The sequence below is a fragment of the Chlamydotis macqueenii genome, chromosome 14 (genome assembly GCF_036417535.1).
Source record: "Chlamydotis macqueenii isolate bChlMac1 chromosome 14, bChlMac1.mat, whole genome shotgun sequence".
Lineage (NCBI taxonomy): Eukaryota > Metazoa > Chordata > Aves > Otidiformes > Otididae > Chlamydotis > Chlamydotis macqueenii.
Window position 1 is genome coordinate 5,075,809 of NC_141569.1, and position 17,910 is coordinate 5,093,718.

The 17,910-nt window shown below is 48.7% G+C and overlaps 1 protein-coding gene across 2 annotated transcripts; it reads right to left on the reverse strand.

Moving 5' to 3' along the window:
• Nucleotides 1–15: 15 nt before the first annotated feature.
• Nucleotides 16–17,900, reverse strand: RARS1 (arginyl-tRNA synthetase 1). Of its 2 annotated transcripts, XM_086758674.1 has the most exons (16): nt 17,844–17,900; nt 16,395–16,494; nt 12,692–12,826; nt 11,992–12,180; nt 8,542–8,653; nt 7,389–7,489; nt 6,819–6,940; nt 6,368–6,488; nt 5,943–6,072; nt 5,521–5,625; nt 4,408–4,586; nt 3,759–3,868; nt 2,799–2,904; nt 1,391–1,563; nt 545–792; nt 16–163 (listed from the first exon to the last, which is right to left on the reverse strand). In XM_086758674.1, the coding sequence occupies exons 4-16, from the start codon at nt 12,142–12,144 to the stop codon at nt 54–56; spliced, it is 1,770 nt and encodes a 589-aa protein (XP_086614800.1). In that variant the 5' UTR covers nt 12,145–12,180; nt 12,692–12,826; nt 16,395–16,494; nt 17,844–17,900; the 3' UTR covers nt 16–53. The 2 variants fall into 2 exon arrangements, with proteins under 2 accessions (XP_086614800.1, XP_086614799.1); XM_086758673.1 differs by lacking the exon at nt 16,395–16,494 and having other exon boundaries at nt 17,844–17,894.
• Nucleotides 17,901–17,910: the final 10 nt, after the last annotated feature.

Below are 17,910 nucleotides of genomic sequence, written 5' to 3' on the forward strand. Positions count from 1 at the left end.
ACACCGACACCTCCAGTTGTTTAGTCCCTTTATTGTCACCCCACAGGGCACAGCTACATCCTCTGCACCGGCTTAATCCCCAGGATGTCGAATCCTTTGGCCATGACGGTGGCAGTGGCTTCACACAGCAGCAGCCTCCACATGTTCACTTTCACGATCTGGCCTGCAAAACACCAACGGAAGAGCTGGAGCAGCCGCTCGGAACAACTTAATGGCACCTTCCCCAGAGGAACCCCATCCGCCCACAGCCTGGCCCTGGGGCTGGGCACACTGAACTCCCTCCCACTCCCCCCAGGCCAGGCAGACTGACCAGCCCTTGTGTTTCCAGGTGCCTGGCTGCTCCCAACTCTCTACTCAACCTTCCTGCTCACAGGCAGATGACGACACAGGCTGTGCCAGCCACCTTCAGTCCTCCCACATGAACACCACTTGTTCTGCAGCAGTAGAGTGACAACGACCTTCCTAGCACAGGGAAAGACCGCGCAGATGGCCTGTTCCATGGTATGTGACACAGGACACGCAGCACCCCTAGGCCAACACTCACCACTCTGCCTGTCCTTCTCAACACAGTAGCAGTTGTCGTAGAACTCGGTGAAGGTGGTGGCCAGCTCATAAAGGTAGTCACAGAGTGTGTGCAATAACAAGTCCTCCAGGATCTTCTGCAGGATCTCAGGGAACCTCAGGATGCACTTGCCCAGTTTCCACTCCTTCTCATGGTCAAGGATAAGCACCTCCTCCCTGGCTGCCTTCCGCAGCATCTCCTCATCGATATTGGCCAGGCGAGCAATAGCCCTGCAACGATCCACACCACAGTCTGCTTGTGAGGGTCCCACTGCTCAACCTGCCCCAGGCCCCGCCTGCAGCTGCTCTCCACCCTGGCCCAGCCCTGGGTACGCACAGGGAGGTGCTGCCCTCGGAGCGATCTAACAGGGCGGTGCAGGGGAACAGGGAGCGATGTGCCCTTGCAGGTACGTCGCCAAGGACAGCTGATGCTGCCAAGCAAACCAGGGCTCTGGGTGCCACGAAAACTGGCTGGGATATGGCAACACTGGAGGTGAGCAGCTGCTGGAACAGGCTCACCCCTTTCCAGCCCCCTAAATCCTCTACTGGAATTACCAGAGACTCCCACAGTTCCCTCCCTGCTAGCTAAAAGCCCAGGATGCGTTTTGCACAGAGGAGCCCTGTTTCAGAGGGCAGAGGACACCATTTTCTATGACAAAAAAAAATATCTTGCCTATGGTGCTTACCAGTGTAGCCGGCTTCTCTCACCAATTACCGCTAACAGCACTGGCGCAACTCAGTCACCCCTTTCCCCACCCTTCCCTTTGTGATAACAATGCGGAGTGCATCAGAGCTCAACTCCAAGCAACTCCTTGCACACTCAACCCACCTGATCCGCGTGAAGGCGTACAGCAAATAAGCAGCTGTATTTCCTCTGTCGTCCAGCATCTTGTCAAAGGAGAACACGTAATCGTTTAGTCTGTTGTGGGAGAGATCTGCGTATTTAATGCATCCAAAAGCGACTGACATCTGGGCAGCTTTCAGCTCTTCTGCTGTGAGGACCTGTTGCAATGTCAAAATACAGTCAAGAGGAGGAATGCTATGTTGGCATCACCAACCACAGCACGCGGCCTTGGCCACAGCACAGCTCAAGAGCAAAGCCCAGGCGGCTGGGGGGATTTTACCCAGGTGGTGCTCAGGGAAAGGCTCACACCCACCTTTCCACCTCGGGGCACCAGAAACCCCTACATTCACCCCTCACTTCTCTTGCCATCAAATGGCACTGCAGCCCTGCCCTGGTTGAGGCTGAATCCCTCTGCTCCTGAGGGCCCACAAGAGCCCTGTGCTCCATAATGTTCTGCCATACAGGTCTGATGCTCATACTGCGCTCCTGCTTCTTAAAAACTGCACGTACACGTAAGAAACACGCGGCCCTCCTACCCTTACAGAGCATTTTGGACAAGCCAAACACTCATAAAACCCCTCTCTGGTGGAACAGTGCCCTGTCAGCGTGGCAAAGCACTTTGTATCAGACTCGTATGAGCCCTCTGGAGACTTTCAATGTGGTGTTTTCCTGTGCTTCCTCATGTTCCTGTTTAAAAAGGGATCTTTCACTTTCACCCTAGGCTGCACGGCACCAAGGAGCCGCACTTCCCAATTCCACTGCCTCACACAGGGCTTGGACAGAGTTTGGTCCTTCTGTTCCATTCCGTCTTCCACACTGTCCAGTTCTCTGCAGGCCATCACGATGCAAGACAGACAGAAATCTCATTAAGCAAAGGGCTTCCAGCAAACTCAGCCACAGCCTCCAAGGGAAAGAGTGTGAAGCCAAAGCCCCCTGCAGATGGGGACCATCATCCATCCATCACCGGAAGTCACCGCTAGCCCAGCAGGCCAAGGCTGCAACTTTATATTCTGCCTCTTCCTGCATCTTGTGGGAGTCACAGCTGTTGCCATTGCACAGGGAGACCTGACAGTCCCTGCACGGCCAGCTGCCCTGCCAGGCCCAGCTCGCCTCTCCCGTCCTCAGAAAGCTCTGCAGTCCCAGCCAGAGGCCAACGTGCTGCCTGCAGCTCACATTTTCTCACCGCTATGTTCTCAGGGATGCTCTTCTTTCCCCATGACAGCACCTTGCCAGAACTGCTATCAAATAATCACACTGTGTACACAACCCATGACATGTCCTAGGTGGTTTGGCAGTGCCCATGTTCTCAGTTCACATCCAGGATGCAGAAATCCTAAGTCTGTGAACAAATCTGGGAAGTTCTCAGGAAAGATAAGCCATGTGTCACACCTACCTTGTCCCGTTCCTTGTCTTTCAGCTTGTCCATAGCCCGTTTCAGCCCTTCTTCCAGCAGATCTATAAGACGAACTGTATCCCCTGAGCGAGTTTTGAACTTCTTCCTGAAAACACAGAGCCAAAACGAGCACTTGCATGAGAGGCAAAACACGCCCAGCCGCTGCCTCGGGTGCCAGGTGTGCCCAGGCAGATGCAGGACATTCATCAGAACTTCTTGAAAGGATTTCCACTGTTCACACCTTATGGGCTTATCAAAAAAAGCACATGCCCCACAGATTCCTCTGTATTGAAGAAACTGACGTCACACAGACAGCTACAAACTGCGAGAACACCCATGGGGGGCTGGGCAGGGTGACCATGAAGACTCCAACACTCAGAACTGTCCCAGTCCCAGTAGGCAGGACACAATACCAGTGCCAGATCCCTGCCCAGTCCAGCAAGTCACCCTGATTTTTGTAACAAACCTACAGCAAAACCACCCAGCCTGCAATGGCACATGACTGTCGGAGTGCGCTGCTTTAGCCGCACCTTCACAGAGACACGAGAACAACTCTGGAGCCTGGCTTGCAGGTGGGACACGAGGTTCTTTTCCCAACTTTCATCTACCATGAGGCAGGTAGAAAACAATGGAAATCATCGCCCTTACCGCTGCCATCTCCCAGGGTTCACATCAGCTTCCACTGCACTTCCACCAGCCATTCCCAATGCCCCTCCCCAAATGCCAGGCAGCAGAAGGCAGGTCCAAAAGCAAAGCTGACCATGGCTATGTGCATCAAAGGACCATGACACACGATGCTATGAGACAGTTACGAGGAACAGCATGGGATGTGGTGGGTTTTTTTTAATGTTTTCGCATGCCACAGACATTTTTGTTAATAAACAACAGCACATCTTCTGCATTCACTAAAACATCCTCTTCAGAGCACACCCAGACGAAAAACTATATCCCAAGACTTACTTGTCTTCTCCCAGCACCACTCCGAACGCAGCATGGGCCACTCTGGTTACTTTGGGATCGTACCAGCCGACCATCTGTCCAGCTGCAAACACTGTTTGTAAATGCACCGACTGCAAGGAACAAATACCAACAACTGGTTCTCAACCCACTCCTCCAGGTACAGTTTTCTTCCCAGCTTTCTCTCCTTCACAATGCTGCTTTCACAATGAGACTTAAAATGCTTCTAGCTCTGCAAACAAATTCCACTTCAGAAAGTTCAACCTTCCAAAGAGCCTTCCTGGCTTACAGAAGCAGCAACTGGCAAATTCCCACCACTGCTCAGATACAGAGCTGCTAATCTTGCATTTCCTCAAGGAGAGACTCAAGTATAAGCAGCATAAATCCCATTCCAGACTCATCTATTGAGATTTAAGCTTCACCCACCTCCAGTGGTAACTGGGTCTCTCCCTGATCAATTGGTTCTAGGAGCTCTTCATGGAGACTGCCAGCCATCAAACTAGATTCACCATTACCCCAGTAAGGACAACAGTAAATATACTAACCACACTAAAACCCCTCGGCGTTTCACCTACAATACTGTTGCATCCGTCATTTACCACACTTTCTGATGATCTGTACCAGCAGTGACAGCAGAGGCTGGCATACTCACCTGGCCACTGTCGACAACGTAAATAAGGATATCGCCCTTCTCTTCGCACAGCCTGTGTTTAAGTGCAGCCAAGTCAGACGTGTCGTATGTGTAACCTCCGTCTGATTTCGTGATCGTCAATGGGACAGGGAAACCTGGGACAAACACGATCTTCCGTCCATCATCAACCTGGACAAATCCTAGAAAAGCAATGGAAAACATCGTATTGTAGCGCATAGGGAGGTCTGTGGGCCAGCACACCAGAAACACTTCCCTTCCCAGATGCTACCAGAAGGAAGAGGCCATGCTCTCACATTATCAAATAATTAATGGCTCAAGATATGAAAAAACCCAAATGAGGACTCCTTCGCCAACCAAGTCACGTTCTGCACTGCACTTCCAGAACTCAAGGCTATGCACAAGGAAGTGGATCTGTACAGATCTGGCCTTACCAGAAGAGACCTAATTGGATTTAAAAACTCCTGTCACTGGCATCCAGATCTACCTTTACAGCCACAAAACCAGCATCACAAACTCTGGCAATAAAGGCAACAAAAACTCTACAGAGACGCAATGAGGACTCAGCACAATGTCTTCCAGCGATGCGACTAGTCAAAACACTGCAGATGGTGAGGCTCAAGAACTGCCAGACCCAGAGAGGAGCACAAAACCAGAGACTTGTTATACTCCATCTGGCTTCTTCCCAGTCTCAAAGTCAACATGACCCAAAAATGCCACTGTCTTCACAAAGATTTCCTCAAAGTCCCCATACAGTCACAAAACTAAGACCTAGAAGTCTGTCATGTATCGCTCCTTGGCTGTTGACTAAGGACACCATAAATTCCAGTTGTACCTCATGCTATTGCCTACAAATAGCACGCACAGACTGCTTTTGGTGTCAGCAAGAGTCAAGCTTTCTGAAATTAAACATGTAAGAATCAATTATGCTAATGCTTCTCTGGGAGGAAAAGCCATCAAAAAATCCACTCAGGAAATGGGGCTGAGGAAAAGAGCAAGGGCGGGGAACATGCAAGTTCACAAACATCGGTCCTAAGCCTTGCTGAACAGGAGGTGAGGTTACCTCGCTCATCCTGACAGCTGTGGGATTTCTGACTCTGAGACCGAAAGCCTCACCTTTATCTTCAAACTCTTTCACGATGTCTTTCATCATCTCGTGGTAGAATGATTCCCCTCTCTCTACAAGCGTGATGTCCAAGCAGCTGTAGATTTTCTGGAACTCTTGAGGAGGAAAACAGAACAGAATACTTCCATTAAATGCACACAGTGGGAATTAGAAGCATATGTTTACCAGTGGGCATGGCAAGTCCCTAAAGGCATTTTCCCTCTCTCAGTCAAGCCACCAGACTGGGACTCAGGAGACAAAAGCCTCCACAGACAACCCAGTACTTTGGTTGTACTGGCTTTTTTCTTTAAGCTTGTCACAGTGGTGTGGCAGCGATTCTCAAAAGAAAACTAGAGGATGGACTCAGACATAAAGGTGAGGAAAGCCACACTGTTCTACTGCTGAGATGTGTGTCCGAATCTGGCCAAGTCACCTTTCCGCGACACGTCACAGATCAGCTCCCACGCTTTAATGAAGTCTGGGTTTTTGCTCTGCAGCAGCACCACACATTGGTAGGCACGTTTCTTAAATTCCTCCTCTGTGTCAAATCTCCTCTTGGATTCCTACAGTAAAACACATCACATGAAAAAGCACCGCTTTCTCCCCTCAAACAAGCTAGCATCCCTAACAGGCTCTCCAAGCGTACGTCATCTCAGAAGATAGAGGCAGCAGCTTACAAAGTCCTCGAATCATGTCCCATGCAGACAACTCAATGCTAGACATGCAATTCCTTACCCAGTGGCAGGTTACTGCAATAACCCACTTACAGTGATTCAGTTCTTTGGTTTCTGTTTGTAAAGCTCCTCAATCTGCTTTTCAGATGTTGACGTAGCTATCACGTTTATTTGCTACAAATACCTTGTAGAAAGCCTGGAGATCCCCAATGGGAGGAGAAACAGTTAAGTAATCCGGAAATTTGTCTTGGAGGTGAGCAATGAGCATTCCAAACTGTGTGCCCCAGTCTCCTAAATGGTTTAACCTTGAAGCAATTGAAAAGCACAATAATAATGACTTCTCAAACACGTGCTTTAAAATACATACATTTAAAAAATTTATATTATAAAAGAAGAAACATACATAATATCAGAAACCAGAAACAGGCAAGCCCCCCCCAGTTCCACCGCAATGAAGCTGCTGCCCGTCTTGATTCTTAACCCTGCTACACTTCTTCAGCTTCGTATCTTACTACACATAAAGGATTATTTGTTATGTGCTTATAAACAAAGATCAAAATACAGACCAAAGCACAGAGATAAGTATTGCAGAAATTCAGCCAATAAGCCCACCACACCCAAAAATCGACTCTCACCTCAAAACATCATAACCTGCGAATTCGAACAGTCGGCACATACTTTCTCCGATTATAGTAGACCGCAGGTGGCCAACGTGCATCTCCTTTGCGATGTTAGGGGATGAAAAATCCACCACCACCTTAGACACAGCACCGAAGGAAAAAATGAACAACAGGCAGCAGCCACTACCACACCTCACCCGTTTCATCTGGGCTTTGCTGGGGACAGGGCAGGGGTGAAGAAGGCTCGCCTCCGCTGACCCTCACACCCTTTGCTGCCAACAGCACACAGCAACAGAGAAGGGCCAGTGGAGGACACCACAGCAGGCTTCCAGCCTGGGGCCCTGCTGCACCCGCCCAGCAGAGGGTCAGGGGCCACTCCCAGACTGACCCTGGCACCACCAGAGACCACACCAGGCACACAGGGCCCGCCCATGGAGCCCGGTCCTCAGTCACATCCCATTTCCTCTGCTGTAACAACAGCTGACATGGACATCGGCTCAACAAATCACTTTGGGGGGAATTTCAAAGCTCCCTGCAGTTCAGCGCATTTCATCTGTAAGGATGCCTTTGCGCTTACTGCCGTACCTTTTTCCTTTTGCCGACAGCTGGTGGTTGAACTCCGTTCATCAATAAACTGCTCAGCTGCTTCGACACAAAATCCTTCCTCAAGTGGACATTGATAAAACCTTTAGAGGAGAAAACCAGCAGTGAGTGCTGGGGCTGCAGAAGTGCCTCAGACCACTTTTTGTTTCCTTCCCCCTTGGATTTCTGTTTCTCACGTTAAGGACAAGAGCATATGATGTTAGGTTGACAAAACAAAAAAAAATTTCAGTGACAGAACAACAAAGCTGTCATTAGAAGACAATTTCTGTTCCCAGATCACAAGTGTTTCACAACACTTTACTGCAGGAGTTAGATGCAGCAAGTTAGTCGACTGACATAACTCCTTTTTGCACACTGTCACTCAAAGGTGAATTTATAAAACCATTTTTAATCAGAAAATAAATAATCCTGCCAAGTTTTTCAGAACACAAAACCAAATCCTGCTTTGTCTCCTTTTTTAAAATTAATATCCTAAAACATATAGTTTCACCTGGGATAATCCATGCTCGTGGGACGACATTGTTTTACTTCTCCTGCTTCACAGAGCTAATCAACGAGCTTCTGCCCAAGCACTTGATGTGATTTTTGTGTTTATGCTGAAGCCCTAAGGAATATGAGCCCTTGTATTTCTTCCTGGGTCACAGGGACAAAACAGATGCAGCAATTAATAATCTCCACGCTACTCCAGCATCTTCGTGCTGAGTAGACAAGGTCTCCTCACCATGCAAGCAACAGTGAGAAGGGCAAATCGATTTTTGCTGTGATTTCATGACTGCGGTCTGATACCCATCACCAATATTTGGAGAGGAAAAGCTGGTCCCTTAAGGATTAGTGGGAAAATAGCTAATTGAAGGGCTCGGGATTGCACTTGCCAATTCTAATACAGAGATAGATTTTCTGCTGCTGCGCAAATCTGAGTGCTACAAAGCTCACCACGACAGAAGAAGCTACTTCACTGTAACTGCAGTTTTAAATCACAGAAGAGTTGAATTCAACTCAGGTTCCCTGATCACCATCCAGTATAAAATCACCCTCTCAGCTTTCACAGAATCATTACAGTTGGAAAAGACCTCTGAGATCATCAAGTCCAACCATATTTAAAACATACAAGGTGTGTAACATGAAACCATCTTACCAGGACCAGCAATTTCAACCTTCTCAATGCATTCGTTGGCAGGAATATTTTTTGTTATTTTCTCAGCGATTTCTCTTGGGCTAACCTTCTGTTCCTTGGTTTTGAGCAGTATCTGAAACCCAACAAGAAGATCACGTAAAATTCAATCCTCAAAAACATTCTACAGAGTGAAACAGAAAGCATAGATAGTGTGACACTGAAAGATCCTCATGATCATTTAGCTTGATAATGCAGACACAGACGCAAAGAAAGACACCTCTAGCAAATTTTACAGAGTAGATCAGCTCTCTTTACACAGCAGAAGTCTGAACAGACCCAACACATTCACTCCCTTCTGCTAAGGGCAATTAAAAGGTAGTCCTTATGTCAGAAGAAAATCTTCCAGCCTATTTTTCAAAACTTGTTAAGTAGTTTGGCAAAGTTGTATTTCTCTAAGCTAGTAAAAGGGACAAACTCTTTAAAAGTCAACAAAGCTGGCACAGTCCTTCACACGGCTTCAACACCCTGTTCATCAGTCTCACGGGTGTCCTCAGCTCTGCCAGCATTCACATCTGAAGTTCTGAACTGTGTCTACAGGAGATGCTGAGTGTTGTTTCAGAGCAAGTCTGCTGATTTATGATTAAAAGCAACCCAAGCAAAATGCCTTCAGTCCTACCTTAGACTCAAACTTAAATAAATAAGTGAATAAATAAAATCTAAGCAATCCTAACAGTGTCCAATTTTCTTCAAAGAGCACCAGAAAAACTGCTGGTAAAGTACCTCTCCTTTTCCCTCCAGACACAAACGGCCCACTGCGAGGAACTCAAACAACACAATGGAAGTTCACATACAAGGACAGCATCAGAATGGTTCGCGTTGGAAGGGACCTTCAAAGATCATCCGGTCCAGCTCCACAACTTCTCTGTCCATCCCCAAAGCCTCTTCTCATATAGCTTTTTGCAAATCTTACAGAAACACCTCTTGGGAGGATTCTGTGAGCTAGCCCAGCCCATCCCTTGCAAACACCGCATTCACACCATACAGAATTACCACAGCTATTTGTTTCTGAGCACATGATTTTCCATTCTTGCTGGATGTGTTGGAAAAAAACCTATCACTTCACTCCCATCACGGCCACAAAGAGCAGGAACCTTTGTCAGCTTAGAATTTACACTCACTACTGCTTGCATGTGCTAACTTGCAGTCTGCTGCAACACGGGAGTTCTGCTTAAGTTTCAGCTTCTGGTTTAACCTGTCACACAGCTGACCATAACAGGAGCCTTACACGATGGTAAAGGCTTAGAACGGGCAAGGAAAGAAAACCTCTTCAATGCTACTCAAAGTGCAAAACTAAAGAAAAAATAAATGCAAAATCAGATTACGGGCATGTTATACCAGGTTACGGGCATGTTGTCTGAACTGTTCTAGAAACAGTCACCATACTCCTATAACTCTAAGGAGCAAGCAGAGCTCCTGGCTCTCCCCAGGCATTAATGTGCTAACGAGCTCCCGGGAAAACAATATGCATTTGTGAGGGCTGTTTCCACATGGGTGCACGGCAGGGAGAGGCTGCTGCCTGGCACGTACTGGTGCTGCCTGCGAGTCAGGCACTTCCTGCTCCTCTGGCAGCTGCGGTGACCCGTGCCCAGCCCTGCACAGCGGACACCTGGGGGAGCAAGGCTCTACAGGGAGTCGTGCACCACAGTCAAGCCCCTAAAACTCAGGCTGACAGAAAGTACCTAAGCTGCTGCTCTCACAGGGAAGTGACTGCCCTGCATCCCCCGGCTCTGCTGTGCTGATGTGGTCTGAGCGTGCTGCATGCATGAGTATCGCCAAGCTCAGGCCCAGCTTATACAGCGCGCTTCCCAGGGAACAAACTCTACAGCCAAGCCCAGTACTAGGAACTTCATCAGTACAGCTGACAACCTGGAACCTGAACCCTGGCTTGAAGGGGACCGTTCAGACACGGAGTTATGTGAACAACGTCGACACTGAGAAGCCAGCACTGCTTGAGGATCCCAACCATGACTTAATTGGGGTAAAGCAGCGGTCAAAAAACTGGCAAAGCTCTGAAAGCCCATGTCAGTGCAGTCAAGCAGGGTGCTCCTCTGGCTGCAGCCCAGTCACAAAATGCTAACGAGACCGAGGGAAGATGATACGTATTTGCGAGGGCTGTTTCCGCCTTGGCACTTCAGACCAAGAGCCTGCTGCCCAGCACGTATCGATGCTGCCCGGGAGTCACGCTCATTGTGGCAGGACAACAGACACAGTGGCTGCAGATGACATCCTGGGAGAGCAGAATTCCATGTGTCAGTGCAGGTTCAATGTAGGGATTACCAGTTTAAGAGTTAATAAAGGTGAACTGACAACAGAACACTTAAAAAACCAGAAATGTGCTTCTGTTGAGACTGCAGAATAAAAGATCTGCCATTACAAAGAGTCTGTCTTCACTCAAAGGCATCACTGCACTGGAAGTCTGGGCACTGTAGCACCTAAGCTAGAATGCACTGCCTCGTTTCTCCCCCACCTCCTGCTTTTACTTCGGCATGGTCCCAGCCCACTGAGCAGCTCCTGAAGTCTCTCTCACTCTGCGTCTTCTTTGGCCAAATATCTTCCAGAAAGCAGCAACGTAATAATTTTCAAAGTAACTGCTGATACTAGCCAGGTTAAAAATGCCCCACTCCTTCCTTTGCACGCACTTCACAGGCGTTCTGTAAAGTGGAACCATTCTTGCAGTTGCCTGAAAACCTCCGAGCTCTGAACATCGTAACAAAAACCCCATGTTTCCTGCCTTTTGCTCAGTGAAAAGAAAATATAGATGCCACCAACCACAGAAGTGGGGATGCCCACACAGCCTCCCCTTGGCAAAATGGCTCGGATAGCAACAGCCAGTAAGATAGGATCACGAGCACAAAAAGTGTGCAGAATGGCACGCCTCGGAGACGAGGCGTGTGTTTGTAACCCGCTGGCCCTGCGAGAAGTGGGGGTGTGCGCATGCAACTCTGTGCAAATCCGTGTGGGCCATTACACCTTCCTGGCATCACAGAAGACCATTTAGAGATTCGTAGGTGTTCATCAACATCTGGTAACTGTCCAGAATTGTGATGTATTGTTTTGCTGTTACTAGTTCCAAACACATAGCCCACTAATTGGTAGTTAATTACACATCATTAGTAAATCAATGCAGCAGTTACATCCTGATTTGATTTAGATCCCACAAACTGAGCAGTTTTTCAGTGTCACACACAGGTAACTCTCTCACACCGCTCATCTAAACAGAGGTTTAAAGATCTACTCTGTGCAGGCCAATGCTTCCCCTAAAATGCTGTTAGGTACTTACTGAATTCTCAGTCCAGAAGCCTGACAAACCTGAAACAGGTCCAGTATTGCAGCTCTTGCTGCGCTACCACTCAGCTTCCAACAGACAACATCCCCATTTTTTCCTCTGTTTGTAAGATTCTTCAGATTTACCTGCGTTATGCCCATGGCACTGTTACACTGGTAATCCCCAAATTTAGGCTGCTGACTTGGCGTCACCACTAGCGGAGGGTTTTCTAAATCAGGGTAGGCAGTTTGAATAGCAGTTCCAAAGATCTCCTGAAGACAGCTGTTGATATTAATCATGCTTTTTGCTGTTTTACTTCTTTCCTCTTGAAGGCTCTGAAAAAACAAAATCCAGAAGGCTGAATTCACAGCATCTGAGGAGCCGTTACATCTCACTTTTTTCCTCGTCTGCCTGGCAAAGCATGGCTGACAGATTTGGCTGACACCTCTAGGCATCAGAGCAACATACACAACATAAAAATCACGTGATTCAGGAGATGCTTCTCCCTCTGAACCTCCCAGCACAAACACTTCCCCTGAAGGCAGGGTGCACTACTTCTCACACCTTTGTCAGTGATCACGGGAGAGATCTCAGCTGTGCTGCCCGTTACATGACTAGCCAAGACCTGATGGGATGGGCTTATTAACCCACTGAAACTTCCCATAAAGTAGGTTTCTGTTTAAGGAGCCAAGAAATCTCTGATGTGCCACCAACAATCAAGGTGTCAGAACACAGAGTGACCATGCTGTCACACATCACTAGCTGTAACAAACTGACATAATTTATTTAGCTTGTCTTAATGAGAAGAAAACCGCATGCTACAGCATTAATTCTTTATTCCCTTACCTTTCGAAGGAAATTTAACCGATACTTCAGTTTTGCGTTTTCGTCTCGCAACCCTTCCAAACTCGGGGAGACTCCTAAGCATCCAAAGTTCTTCAGACGCTCAATTTCTGCAGTTAACAACTTGATCTCGTTTTCCTGGAAAGCAAATTAAACTGTCACACAGAAATTCCTAGAGCAGGGGGGACAGAAGGTGATTCTAGTTTTGCCTCATAAAGGTAACAGCAATGACGTGTAAGCGGCATAATTCCAAACAATGTTTAAAGATAGTTTATGCTTGTGTCAAAAACAGGGATTCTGAAACATTCTTTTAAAAAGTCAGCGAGATAATAATCTCACTAATATCAAGACAGAGATACAGTCATGCTAATAACACATTTACCCAAAACAAGCACTTCTCCAGCTTTTTTATCTAATAAAGATGTCAAGTGATTTGACTCAAAATTCCCTAGAGCCTCCTTCAGCTAGTTTCGCCATCACACAGGCCACAGCTTCCCTTCCAGAGAATGAACCCACAGCCACCCACACAATCCCAACAAGCTCCAACGCCAACTGGAGACAGAAATGCCAGGAAGTACAGGGTGCTGCTTCATAAGGGAACTGACAGGGCCGTTGCTGCAGCGTGCACTCACTTCCACCCCGCCACATGACCCTTCCTTCCCTCCCCCCAGCATGGCTTCTTCCTTAAAACTGACATAAGGCATTCAGGAGCAATTAGGAATTTCAGATGGACCTCTGCGCTCCAAATAAACAAATTTCCCTGCACGTCCCCATGCCCCTCCAGACTTCACAGCTGGGACACAGGCAAATGCCTCAACAGGCAGTCTCAGCCCAATGGCTGGAAGCTGCTGCAAGAAGCAGTAATTTTCTTCGCCCCATCCCCTAAAGACACCGAACACCTGAAACTTCATCTCTGTTGTCCATCTCCTGTCCTCCGCCATCAGCCTACCAGCCGCAAACCTGGCTCACAAGCAGAAGTCTGGAGGCCATTGCCAATGCAATTCTCAATAGCTGCTACGGAGGGGGCGGCAGCGCGCGCTCCCCACACCCTCATCTGACTGGTTCAGGCTCCCCTCTACAAGAACTCCCACAGCAGGAGGCAGCTCAGGCTATTCTTGTGTTCAAATAGGTCACCAAACCTTAGCAAATAGGCTCGCTTACTTTGTTGCTCTTGAAACAATCACAATATTTAATTAAGGAAAAAAACTGGGCCATCAAATCTTCTGGTCTTACACATCCACCTGAAAAAGATCCTCCACTATAACTACTGTAGATGCTCAAAAAACCTAAGCTGAGCCAAAACAATCTTAGGAGTGGCCTATTTGTGGACCAAGCTGAAAATTAGTACTTTTGAGGTCATTCATCATTTGTGCTTCAGCTTCCAGCACAGTTCTTTTACAGCCTCAGGGTCTCTGCTACAGGAGAACAGGATGCTGCCTGCAGGTTCAGGTGTGAAGAAACAGGACTTTGAGAAAAAAACCAAACAACTTTATACTCTGGTTTGTCATTCAACCAACTAAAATCATTGAACAGCACAGCTGTATCTCAAAAATAACTCACTTCACAGAGTCCACCACAGCTTTTCTTTTTGCAGCCTATTACTTCTGTTTTTAAGCAAAGGCATATCCCCTCTGCCCAAATCACTGCCTTCTCTCGCATACATACACATCATATACATATGCATATCTTCCCCCATAAAACCAACAGAATTTTGTTTTTTTTTTTTGACTTTTCTTACTAACTAGCCTGACCTGGTAGCATTTCATATAGCCCATTAAAAAAAAAATTCAGACTGAAGTTCAAGTTTAAAATAGCACATGAGAGTTTTCATTGCATTACTTTACAGTTGTTTTGCTGTAAGTTTAAGTAAGCATTATTGCTACAAAGTGACTTAAAGCAACGCTGGAGCAGCGGCACGCATAACTGATCCCCCCAACCCCAGCCTACGCTTTAAGAAAAGCACTAAGGTTCGTTCTACTCATAGCACCTGTAAATTCTGCGTCCCCCCAGACCTCCTCTCTAGCACAGTCACCAGCTTCAGGACAGGTTAGCAAGTCAGGCCCTAGGAAAGTTCTGCACCGAGGACAAACACTGTCCAGATCTAGAAATTGCATCCTGCTTTTGAAATTAAAATCACTATGTGTCCAAGCCAACAAGCAGCTCACACTTATTTCTCCTGCATTAAAAGATATCTCCAAAGCTACAGCCACTGAGATCTTTCAGTACCATTGGCAAGCTTTTCAGAACAGAAATTCGATTTGGATTTTCCTCCATAACCAGAGATGCCTCTGCCCACTTAAGTTAAGACTTGCGGGAGGTGAGATGACCAGTATCTCACTGGAGCTTCCTTCATTGTGTTAGACTACAAGAGAGGATGAGGAAAGAGGTTTATTCATGTGGTCAGAAACCAGAACAAGGGTTCTCAGGCATCGCCAGCTCCTGGGGCAGACATCTGGCCCAAACAGCTTTCCCACACAAATACAGGGTGACAAGCAGTATCCTCGTTGCTTGCATTTGGCCAGGAGGTAAAAATCTCTAAAACACTGCCACAGTTCAGCAAGTCTCATCTGCTTCTTTCCCAGGAGTGCACCAAACCAGTAAACGCACAGGACAGACACCTGCAGGCAGGAGGCACTCGGGCTGGCCCCATTTCAGATTTGACCAGTCCAATGCGTCAGCCCAGACTGGCCCATTTTCCTACCGTGTTTTGTGCTCCTCTTCTGCAGACAGTTTCAGCAGCAGTCTTTATGTCACTTCAGTGTGAACTGAAAGCAAAAGGTTTTACCACAGCGGCCTAGCTGCCTACCTCAATACTGCTGCTGCCGTTTAAGTCTCCCTTTTTGTGCTGATCAACACAGCTAATACAAATGATGGAATGAACTTTTCATCCAAAAGCACCCAGTGGAAACACTGAGCTCCAGAATCGATGGGGTTAAGATCACAACAGCATGGCTGAGTACAGCTAACAGCTCCAAAACTGGCAACAAGGGCACCCTGGTCCATGGGCAGCCAGGAGGGGAACACCACTCACCACCCTCCTCTCTCCGGTAACCAGCAATAGGACAGGAGGAAAGGGAATGAAGTCTCATCAGGGGAAACTCAGACTGGACATCAGGAAAAGGTTCTTCACTGAGGGGGTGGTCAGTCACAGGAACAGGCTCCCCAGGGAAGTGGTCACAGCACCAAGCCTGTCAGAGCTCGAGGAGCATCTGGATGTTGCTCTTACATGGTTTAGTTTTAGGTAGTCCTGTGAGGAGCAGGGAGTTAGACCCAATGATCCTATAGGTCCCTGGCAGCTTGAGACATTCCATGATTCTGTAACCCCCACACACATAACCATGTTGCCAAGCTCGCCTGGAAAAAGGTCTGTAAATGTTCAAATGTTATAAAGGCCCCTTATCACAAAACCTAATTCCCTAGCAAATCACCTATGAATGCTAGGCGATATTGAATGGATATTATAAATCCTACATTCTTTCTGAAAAACAAAGTACGACATTAAACTACAGATACCCTTGGTAACTCCTCTCTCACAGCACCATCAAAGTGAAGAAAGGAGATGACACCAATACACTTCTGATCTACAAAACCTGTAACTGAGAAAAGGAAGGAAGACGCCGCTGTTCAGGACGTAAAGCGCTGCCCCCTGCATTACTCTACCTGCACAGCCCTGGACATAGCACAACTTGTCAGTAAAGGGTCATACCTGATGACCACCTCATGAGAAGCTGCGGGAACTACATGAGGCCATGCTGACATCTCCAAGGGCTCTTTGGTCAGCTGAGTACTAGAAATCTTCCCCTCACCTGTGAACACAAAAAAACTATAGCTTTTTCAATAGGACTAAAATCACCCTTACGGTTTCCCTTAGTGCAGAAGAATGTCTTCCAAAGACCCCACTGAATTAATGAGTTAACATGAAACTTGCAACGGCTTCTATCTCTGGGCTTTAATGTGATAGTCCACCACACTAATAAAAAAAAAAAAAAAGATAAAATGGCCCGAGAAAACATGGCAAAGGGGTCACAGCACCTCTCTTCCTTCCCCTCCTTCCCCCCTCCTGCATGGTTTTATCTCTGCTCCTACTCTGCCAAGCCTTTGCTGAGCTGTCTCAGCGCACTGACTTGGCACATGCTCTGTGTTGGGTTATTTTCCCAAGGAGCCAATGATCCCTGCGGGCTCCAGGGCGCACGTGGCTGGGAGCGAGGTGACAGGTAGATTCAGGCTCAGTAATCCAAAACACACTGAAAAGATGCTTAAGAACACGCGTGTGGTCGGCAAAAACCACAAGCCAAACGTCCAGCATCTCCCAGTTACAGGCTCGTGGGGCGATATACGAGCCGTTAACCTGCTGGATCCAAAGTTTTCCTGAAGCTGTCTCTGTACGCTACTGTCAGTGTCAGTCATTGACTAGGACACACCTGGCAGAGTGACTGACTTTATTTTTTTTTTTTTACTATTATTAGAGCCACTGAAAAGGGAAAGTGTTGTCACCATCTTTTTCTCCGCACCCTAAGCGCCTCACGGCGGCAATAACCGTGTCTGCGAGAGCCAGGGTTGCCTTTACCGTACCCGCGCCCCCGGCGCTGCCCTGAACGCGCTCCCCGGCTGCTCTGAGCTCGCAGGACCCCCGGACCCGGTGCTGCCCCCACCGCGGGCCCGACACCCTCCCGCCCGGCCACGGCAGCGAGCAGCCAGCCGAAGAACCGGCGGGTAACGCGCAGCCGTGTCTGACGGGGTCCCGTGCGGGAGCTGCACCGCACGCCCCGACCTGCTGACACCGGCTCCCGGGATCGAGAGCGCGCTTTCGCCCCGCGCTGTCTGCAGAGAAAGGGAAGGAGCTGGGGAAGCAGCCTCGGCCCCTTCCGCCCGCGCCCAGAGACCGCCTGGCGCTCCGGGTACCGCTGAGGTTTGCCCATCACCCGGGAGCCTCCCCCCGGCCCCGCCCGCCCGCCCGCCCCCTGCTCCCCCCGAAAGCCCCGGGACCTCCAACGCCTCCCCCCGGAGTCCTCCGGGACGCGCCGCCAGGCCCCGCCGTGCCCGGCCCAGACGGGCGGGGCGGCCTGCACCGAGCCGGTCCCGCCAGCGAGGCGGCGGGGCAGGGTCCGGCCCCGGGGAGCCCCGGCCGCGCCCCCGCCCCCGCCCCGGCCCGCACCTGCCGCGCCAGCCGAGCTGCGGACTGCGCCACGCGCCCCTCCATCCTCCAGCGGCCGGAAGCGGAA

Coding starts and splice junctions, on each gene's coding strand:
- RARS1 (XM_086758673.1), bottom strand. CDS start 17,888: ATGGAGGGGCGCGTGGCGCAGTCCGCAGCTCGGCTGGCGCGGCAG. Junction 6,489..6,818: donor GCAGGTTATGATGTTTTGAG/GTGAGAGTCGAT, acceptor AATTGCTTCAAG/GTTAAACCATTTAGGAGACT. Junction 2,905..3,758: donor GTGGTGCTGGGAGAAGACAA/GTAAGTCTTGGG, acceptor CTGTGTTTTCAG/GAAGAAGTTCAAAACTCGCT.